The sequence below is a fragment of the Pseudochaenichthys georgianus genome, unplaced genomic scaffold, assembly GCF_902827115.2.
Source record: "Pseudochaenichthys georgianus unplaced genomic scaffold, fPseGeo1.2 scaffold_564_arrow_ctg1, whole genome shotgun sequence".
Lineage (NCBI taxonomy): Eukaryota > Metazoa > Chordata > Actinopteri > Perciformes > Channichthyidae > Pseudochaenichthys > Pseudochaenichthys georgianus.
In genome coordinates, this window is record NW_027263125.1 from 73,494 (window position 1) to 83,406 (window position 9,913).

Genomic DNA, 9,913 nt, shown 5'->3' on the forward strand with positions numbered 1-9,913 from the left:
ACTGATGGGTGCATACACGACGTGCAAGCAAGGAACAATAAAACGCTTTTTTTGTGTTTGACTAGAACACAAGTTGATCCCCTTGGTGCACACCTTAGAATAATACAAGTAGAATTGTAATTTTCCATTCAAATCAACGTAGGAGGATGCCGGAGTGGCGGACATTTTTGACGAGTACAGCTGTAACTGCAACGGGCCGGCTTCTGTATCGTCAATATAACGGACTTGCGTTCATTTGCACTAATGTGAGGTTTTGCTGAAATATATACAATAAGTAGTGTAATGCTTTTCCAGATGTGTGACACTTTGTTTGGCCTCTTTTATGTCCTAGTGTAGCAGTAAAGCATGGCGGAAATAGAAAGCTAGCTAACTTTCCGCTAGTTAGTGAGCTTGCTTGTTATGCAAGTCTTTACTACTACACTCGCTAAGAGCTTTTTTCTAGTTAGCTAGCCTGCTGCTAGTTATGCTACGGCTACACTAGTTACAGAAAACGAGTCCCAAAGTGGGCGTTTGCAAGTAATGGAAACTGGGTCTAGTGGTCTTGCGGCTCCGGAGAAAAGACAAGAGAGCTAGCTAACGTGCCATGAGGAACATTAGCATGTTGATACTAGTCAACATGGTCACATGGAAGACATTTAATAAACACAATGTTAGGGTTTTGCCTTTTATTCCACTTTTTAGTCATAGTTTGACCAACAAATGTCAAAGTTGAACCGTTTAACGAATCAGAACCTTTGTTAAAGCATTTTCCTTATAAAACTAAATAAAATCTCGGGTGTTTTAAAGATATTTAGTGGTTTTGTCTGAGAAGTACGGTTAAAAAGCTTAAACTGTAGAAAGACAGAACTAATTAGACAATGGCTAGATAATCCCAGTATCATGTTGGATTTGTGTTAAACTAATGGGTCTTCATCACTCATCACAGCAGTCTACGGGGACACTTAAAAAAAGAAAGGATTAAGGATGTTATCAACATCTCGCCCTCTTGCTATCGTCAGTATGACACACACACACACACACACACACACACACACACACACACACACACACACACACACACACACACAACATAGACTGCTGTCACTTTTCAGTCATAATGCAGCAATCGTTCTCAAAATATCTGCTGACAAATTTGTTATTTTAATGCTTTTTTAATTGTTGAATAATATACTGATATAAACATTTGACACTATATATTATCAATTTACACATTTATAAGATTTAGGGATTAAGGTCACTGCACTGTCTTTAACCTTTTGTTATAAGTATTGATATTATCTTAATTGCATTTTAGTTTTATGTGCGTGTTTAGTTGTATCTGTTTTCCTCATATATTGTGTAAACAAAAAAAATTAAATTGAAATACAAGAAGGTTACTATTCATTGTAATTATTATAGATCTGGTAGTTTGCATTTTCTGTGTTTTAGCCATAGGTTTGAGCATGTGCTTCTTTCACTGGTTTAAAGTGGGCGGGGCTCACAATTGTAAAAGTGCTAATGTCCCACTCCTGAGAACCAATCAGCATCTAGCATCATTTGAATCTGATGAAATGTGATTGGTTGTTTGCAACAATGAATTAAGTCAAGTCAATCAAATCCAATACAACTTATATTTTTGTATTTAAAAGCTTCAGAACAATAACTACATGTACTTTTTCAAAACTTTTATTTAAGTATTTGGATAATTAGATAAATATGACTTTAATGTGTAAATGCCTTTTAAATGATGTGAGAACTGGGCTTAAAGGCGGGGTATGTCATTTATTTCAGTTTTTTTTTTTATATTCCATGGAATGCTCTTAACATCCCGATAGCAATGAATATATTAAATGCTTTATATATACAGTCTATGCAATAAATACATAAAAAAATGTCATCTGTGGAAGCCGTGGCGCTGTAACGGAGCGTCCACACTACAGCTCCAAAAATAGCTTGGAGCTGGGCGTGTCTGGAGCTTGGGGATTTTATTCAAGCAACACGGCCAACAACCAATCACATGAATCTCCCGCCCCCAACATACAAAGCAAAAACCCCCGGGGATTGTATGGGAGCAATATATATATAAACTCCCCAAACAGGCGAAAACCTACCAGTTTCCCCCACTGTCTCTGCCACCTCCCTCCATGCTGGTTCCTCCGGTTTGTATCCCGGTAGGTGAAGAGGGTCTGGTCATACAAAACCGGGTGATTCGCTACTGCGATAGTTAGTTTCTCCTCCGACTTTTTTTGAAATATAGAAATGAACGGCGGGATATCTCTCCCAGCTTAGACGCGGTTTGATTGGCTACAGCTTCAGCTGTCAGATTTTGGGAAACGGGATTTGATTGGCTGGCGCTGGCTACTCCGGCGTCCAGGCGACCAGAAGTTGAACAATGTTCAACTTCTGGTCGCCTGGGACGCCTGAGACGCCTCGCTCTGCTACCCACAATTCAGTTCGGCGAAAAAGCGCGGCTACGTGACGTCACCCCATTGAAAGTGAATGGGCAGCTTGGAGCAGCTTGGAGCTTTCGACGCTGTCGACGCTGTAGTGTAGACGGGCCGTGAGAAGCACGACCAATCATCTGAGCCGGCCCGGCTAAAGTAACTGGACGGCCTACCTGCCTGTCAGCCTTCCATCTGGGCACAAACTTATCTCGTGCCCTCATTGGTCATGTGCGCGTTCGTGTGTGTTGGAGGAGGGGCTCTGTAAGGAAGTCTGAAGGAAGTGGCAGTTTTTTTCCAGTTTTCCGGTTTCTCCAAAATTACCTACCCCACCTTTAAGTATGCAAATAGTTAAGAAAGTAGAGAAAACACATGATACTGAAAGTGGGAGTAATACAGTATTAACTGCACCTTGTGGCTTTGTATTTTTAGATTGATGAATGAGTCCTAAAATCCAGAAAGTAGTCAGCATGTTAGGTCGAACAGCTGAAAAAGAGTCAGTGTTTCGTTTAAATTGCTGAAATAAGGTCAACATTAGCTCAAAAGATTATAATGTTTTACTTCACAACATAAAATATGCTATTCAGTAGTTAATGTATAGCCGAATGTAAACTACTTACTTCTGGCCCTCTATCTACGCTTTACAAATCATAAATTGGTTTTAATTTGTGGAGATTATCCTGTCTTTAATACGTACAAAAACATGCACCACCTTATTGCAGATTCGTAAGTGTAATAAAATATAAAACCGCAAAAGCACACATGACATGGCTCTCTCATGTTTTGTGGAAATACTTTTACACATGCAGACAACACCAGTTGTTCCAGTATACAGCAATACAGTTCGGTAACCATGGATAATTTACGGGTGCATACAATCTGCTAAACCTTATCTATCCACCCTGGCAGTCATAAAGCATTTCTGAATTAGCCCTGGATGCTTGTGCCCTTGGGGCCGCAGACCCAGAGCTCACCTCCTCCGATCTGAACTCTAATCTGTCATCCTGTCAGAAACACAGGAGGGGAGGGCAGCCTAAAAAAAAGCCTGCTGAGGAGTGACATGAGTGTTTTGCAAAGCTTGCATAATGAGAGAACAAATGTCTTGTTTTTGAGAGGTTTAAATATGTCATTTAATGTGTAATATGGTATATTTAGAATAGTATTTGAGTTCAGGTAACTGCGATGTATTTTCAGGATGGTGAAGTGTTTTGTATAATCTGATCCCTCCTCAGACAAGACTTCGCGATGTGTCTCCCTCCAGAGGAAATCGCAGGAAATATACATATATACAACTGTACTGGAAAAAAAGCATGCATCGAATGTATAAGACAAAATAAACTTTATTCACATTTCAATTATACAGTTAAACAATCCGCTTACAGAACATTTTACAATACACACAAGTTTTTTACATATTTTTCTTTTATCAAATATATTTCCATGCTTAAAGGTGGGGTAGGTAAGTTTCAGAAACCGGCTCGAGATACACTTTTTGTTATATTCCATGGAATGCTCTTAACATCCCGATAGCAATGAATATCTGAAGTGCTTTGACAAAAAATCCATACAAAAATGTCATCTGTAGAAGCCGTGGTGCTGTAAAAAGTACAACGGCCTACCTGCCTGTCAGCCTTCCATCGGGGCACAAACTTATCTCGTGCCCTCATTGGTCATGTGCGCGTTCGTGTGTGTTGGGGGAGGGGCTCTGTGAGGAAGTGGCAGATTTTCTCCGGTTGTGTATTTTCAAATTCTAGCGATCTCGAGCCGGTTTCTCAAACTTACCTACCCCACCTTTAACTGGATCTTCCTTCATATGAAAAAATATACTTTTTAAAAAAATGTTATATTGTCCATTACCTCACATACAATTGAATTCAAACCAGAGTGAAAGAGACACAAAATACAGATCAAACACTCAAAATGACATTTTAAACATTGCTTGTGAACGTGGGTTTAAAAAAGATGGCCACAGCAGGACACATGTGACTTGTGGCAGCAGCTGGAATAATAAGTGAAGGTGTCATTATGAGATGTTGGTTATATATAGGTTCCGGAGTTGTTATGGGTTTTCATGGTTAACCACCTGGGTCAGCTTCTTCTATATGTGTTTATATAGACGTTCCTATAAAAGTGAACAATTTTGCATCTGGTGTTTGCTGGCAATTAAGCCCCTTTAAATTCCCTAATTTGCTTTTTCTGCACAAGTCCACATTGGTCTAAAACAGGGGTGTCAAACTCAATGTCATCACGGGCCACATTAGCATTATGGTTGCACTCAAAGGGCCGGTTGTAACTTTAAGACGATATAGATATTTAATATATATAAAATAATGTTATTGCCTCTGCATTGGATTGTTATCGGATAGGGTAATAACTTCATAATTAACTACGTCTGAAAGCAGAAGTCTTCGGCAAATAATTGCAAGTCTCTTCAGCGAGAATGTCACAAAATGTTTTAAAAAGAAAAGCCAAATTCTGAAGAAAAAAAGTCAAGAAAAAAGTGACATTTTGAGAAAAAGTCAAATTCTGAGAAAAAGTCAAATTCTGAGATAAAAGGCATATTTAAAAAAATAAAACGTGCTTCTGTAAATCGGCATGTAACCGTATAATAAACATATAATATTCTTTCAGAGCTGTTGTGGGCCACATAAAATGAAGTAACGGGCCGGATTTGGCCCCCGGGCCTTGAGTTTGACACCCCTGGTCTAAAAGGTGAGTTTATTGGTGCATAGGCGAAGAACAAGGGTCGACCATGCACAACATCAGATTCCTGTACACAGTCCACTTCTCTGTCGGTTTTGCATATTAGGTTACATAAACCCGTAAGATATGATTTTATGAGATTTGACTGCATCTGAGAGATTGAAACACTATCCATGTTTGTAAGATGGTCTCTCCTCTTATTTGGTCAAAATCTCTGGTGAACGTCTGTGTGTTTATGAAAGTACTTTGTCTGCAGGTGAAGAGGACAGTTTTTTAGAGTATGCATGGAAAAAAAGAAATGTCTGATCATGCAAAAAACTGCTTATCATTGCAAACTCAAGTACACCCATTGTGTTATCAATGGTGCAAGAACCTGCAGGCGGAGCACAGAACAGTCAGGCCCGCACTGGGAGGAAACGGTTAGATGTGTATCAGTGCACACAGGCCTTGTTGTTTGGGAGGGGAGCACTTTGTGGTTTTAACCACTCGAAACTGACAAGCAGCTGGTGGTGGAGCTCAGCCGATATTTTTTGGGTGTTCTGCGAGGCTTGTTGGGCGTCGATGGCGGCGAGGCCACGCTCAGATTTCTGATTTTGTTAAAACTGTTCCTCAGACTGTCCCTCCGGCTCTCCGAGGTGCTGCTGGTCTCCTTGGAGGTGAAAGTGTCCGGGCGACAGATGCCGACCTTCAGGCAGCAGCAGCACAGCAGCTTGGCGATGTCCTTCCTCATGTCAGTGCTGCCCAGGGCGTAGATAATGGGGTTCAGGCCTGAATTTAAGACCGCCAGGGAGATGAAAAGGTCAGCGCTGAACAGAAGTGCACACTGGCGGGATGCACAGAAGAAATCCACCAGTAACAGCAGAAACAGCGGCCCCCAGCACAGCAGAAACACCCCCACAATGGTGATGACCGTTTTAAGCAGACCCAGGGAGCGTTTGCGACTGCGCTGAGGGCCCAGACGTGCATTACGGTGAACGTGGCAGTAGATGGCACCGTACAGCACGCCGATAGCCAGCAGGATGAGGAAGAAGATGATGAGGGAGAAAAAGATGTAGGATTTGGAGTAGAGGGGGAGGAGGGTGGAGCAAGCGTCCAGGCTACACACACAGTTCCATCCCAGCAGGGGGAGGAAGCCGATCACCAGCGCCAACACCCAGCAGAGCGCCACCAGCCCGTAGATCCTGCAGTAGGTCTTGCTGGCAGATTTCTGAGGCAGGGGCTTCATCATGGTGGTGTACCGCTCCACGGCGATCAGCAGCAGACTGAAGATGGACGCCGCAAGGGCCACGAAGAGCATCCCTTCCCTGAAGAGCCACAGCGCCGAGGAGAGGCGGAACGTCTGGCTGCCCGACATGCAGATGTTCACCAGGTAGGCGGCGCCGGTGAGGAGGTCGCTGAGCGTGATGTTGGCGATGCACACGTAGACCCAGCGGCGGCTGTGGCAAATGCGGGAGACGACGGCCACGAGCACCAGGAGGTTCTCCAGGATGATGAAGATGCTGAAGCAGAGGATGACCACCACGGGGACGCTGAGGTGGCTCTGGGGGTTGGAGATGGTGCGGTTCTGCAGGCGGCCCGTGTGGTTGTAATGCCGCAGGATCACGGGGTTGAAGTCGCTGGTCGTGGTGTTGTCGTTGGATGGTGTGGTGTTGCCGTGGTACAAGTGGGGGCACGAAGAAGAGTATGGGAGGAAGGTGAAGAGGCTCATAGCAGCGATGGATGGTGAGGTGATGGTTGTGTAGGGTACGAGCTGCACGGGAATGTGTGTGAAACTCCTGCGAACACACAGGCTATCACAGTCTGACCTCTGGAGCTCTTTCTCTGCACAACACACAGCTGAGGAGACAGAACGAAGACGTTTCAATACAGAGTTCACGGGGATAACACTCACTTCACCTCACTCACATGGTGCACTTCCTCATCGCGGAGCTTTAACCCATTTGAAAGGCATCACTTGAAAGCCGCCCTGATTTGAAAACACTCCGCCCAGCTGTGGTTAGCACAGGATGAGTGAGCAGCTGCAGGGGGACTTTAAATCTCCACGTGGAGGAAATACAATACAGTATTTTCTTACAATACTACTTGTATTACAAACTTAATTCCCTTTCTTAAATTCAATATTGCAAAATTGAAAAACATTTATTTCTCTTTTAAAACTCTAAAAAACTATTAAAAGATCAGTCAAAAAACGGCTAAAGCAAAAAAGAAAATCCCCAAAGGTTCATTTTAGTTTTATTGTTACTACAGGGTTTTAAACTGATTATAACACCGCTTAATGCAGACTGATGCATTTATATATGACACACATAAGTAAAGGAGACCATTAGCAACAAGATTGGCTATTTCTTTACTGTTATTCTTTATCATTATCATCAGTGCCACTTGGTTTGATTCCCTGCTGCAGTAAAAACAATTAAATGGACTCTGGAGCAAGACAACATGCACCACACAAATCTACAGACATTTGAAATTCCTAAGTAATTTGAAATAAAGACAGAGCAAATTCCACATGAATAACTTGTGCACCTGAGAGTTAAATAGCAAATATGCTCAAAAACATAAGATTATTTAATTTCTCCCCATTATAAGATGATACAATCCATTAAAGGTAATTACAGCCGTACTTACTCTGGCTGCTGGTGGGATGGTGAGGGAGGGAGTGAGAAGATGTTGCATTTTCTGATGGGGAAGTAGTCACACCCAAGCAAGACCACACACACACACACACACACACACACACACACACACACACACACACACACACACACACACACACACACACACACACACACACACACACACACACACACACACACACACACACACACACACACACACACATACACACACACACATACACACATGTACACACCACACACACACACACACACACACACACACACACACACACACACACACACACACACATGTATACATCACTTCAGGGGACATTACATTGACTTTCATGCATTTCCTGGAGACTATAACCTTAACCATAACCAACACATGCCTAACCCTAACCCTTACCCTTAACCTTAACCTTAACCTTAACCTTAACCTAACCCTAAACCCTAACCCTAATCCTAACCAAGTCTTCACCCTATGATTCCCCTCATGGGGACCTCCATTTTGCATTTTGTCCCCATAAGGGAGGCGAGTCCCCACACGTGACTATGTAAACGGATTTAGGTCCCCACAAGTATAGTAATGCTAGGATACACACACACACACACACACACACACACACACACACACACACACACACAACACACACACACACACACACACACACACACCACACACACACACACACACACACACACACACACACATACACACACACACACACACACAGGGTATGCAACAGAGATTGCTGTCACTTATGTTCCATCACCTTCAAATATCAACTGTGAGAAGTTCAAAGGTTCATACAATTTCTAAATTTCAAAAGCCCAATTGTTGGACAAGTTTGCAATAAAATCTGTTTTTCTTACACTTTTTGGAACATTAAGTTCACTGACACATATTGAACTCGCATTGCTCAAGCTGTCCTAAGATAAACGATACGGGAAAAGGCTCTTTCAACAATCGAGTAGTAAATGTTTTGCAAAATAGTGACTCAATATTTTTGAAGGATGTGTCGCAAGAAATTCACTTGCACTATTTCAAATTAGAGTTCTTTTTCAATTTTTTTCTCAGAAAGTACAAAAACAGGAACTCCCATCACATGTAGGGTTCCCCTCCCTGCACATAGAGGGTTTCATACAGATATCACACACAGCTGTGGTCGCATCTTTGGGTACAGAGGCAGTCACACTCTCCGCTCCATGCCCTTATTATCGCCATGCATTGCACACTTGTCTTCAGCGGACCTCCAACCAGCATGCACCAGCTGGGCGTAAACTTCAAACAGGCAGTGGCATGGAGGCCGAGACCACTTTCAAGCCAACCATAAACACACAACATACGGAGAATCAGCATACAGCGCAGTTTGCAACAGAACGTGATGCCAGACCCCACAAAATCAAGAAACCCACTTTTCCAAAATATGAGCAAACCAGAAGACATTGGCATCAAAGCCTTGTAATTATATATTTCAAGCTTTCAGCGAGCTCTAATTTTATCTCTGCACTCTAATTTTCCAATACCAGTTCTTCAAAAACACGCAAGGGTGGTCCGAGAATAAGTCCAAAAGAAACATTTGAGAAGACAGGACTATAATTAAGCCATTAAGCCAAATGTGTCTCAAGGAAAATAGAGTATTTCTCATGGGGAATTACATTATTGCATAAGTGTCTTTTTGTTTGGATGGTGTCTTTGTTCCAGAGGTGAAAGGACATATAAAGACAGAAACAATACAAAGGTAATATAAGAGTGAAACTCGAGAGCCATATTGCGAGACGGCCTGCCCCCTGTGAACTGATATCTAATTTCCAACACAACTTCTGTTTTTTAGCTGAGAGGTTTAAAACAGTCATGCATCAATAGACCGTAGATTGAGAATTGTCATAGGAGAGAAGTTCCACTACATCTGATTTCACTGCGGTGAGCCTGTTTTTGTAAATTAAATACAATATTAAATGCACAACAAGCTGCAGAGGTGTCAAAAACACCCGAGACTGACAGGAAACGCCCTTACTAAAAAAATACAACTTCAAAAACAAACTATGTGTAAACCACAACTGTGTGTGCCTGAGTTGTGTGTGTGTGTGTGTGTTTTTTGATCTGATCAGCATATATAGCCCTTTACTGTCGTGGCTCGTAGCAAGATTATGCTTTTGCCCCTAAGT

At 42.4% G+C, this 9,913-nt stretch overlaps 1 protein-coding gene across 1 annotated transcript; it reads right to left on the bottom strand.

The window, feature by feature from the left end:
* Positions 1-3,742: 3,742 nt before the first annotated feature.
* s1pr4 (sphingosine-1-phosphate receptor 4) lies at positions 3,743-7,815 on the bottom strand. Its single transcript, XM_034079202.2, has 2 exons — positions 7,752-7,815; positions 3,743-6,959 (listed from the first exon to the last, which is right to left on the bottom strand). Exon 2 carries the CDS (start codon positions 6,829-6,831, stop codon positions 5,602-5,604), a length of 1,230 nt encoding a protein of 409 aa, XP_033935093.1. The 5' UTR covers positions 6,832-6,959; positions 7,752-7,815; the 3' UTR covers positions 3,743-5,601.
* Positions 7,816-9,913: the final 2,098 nt, after the last annotated feature.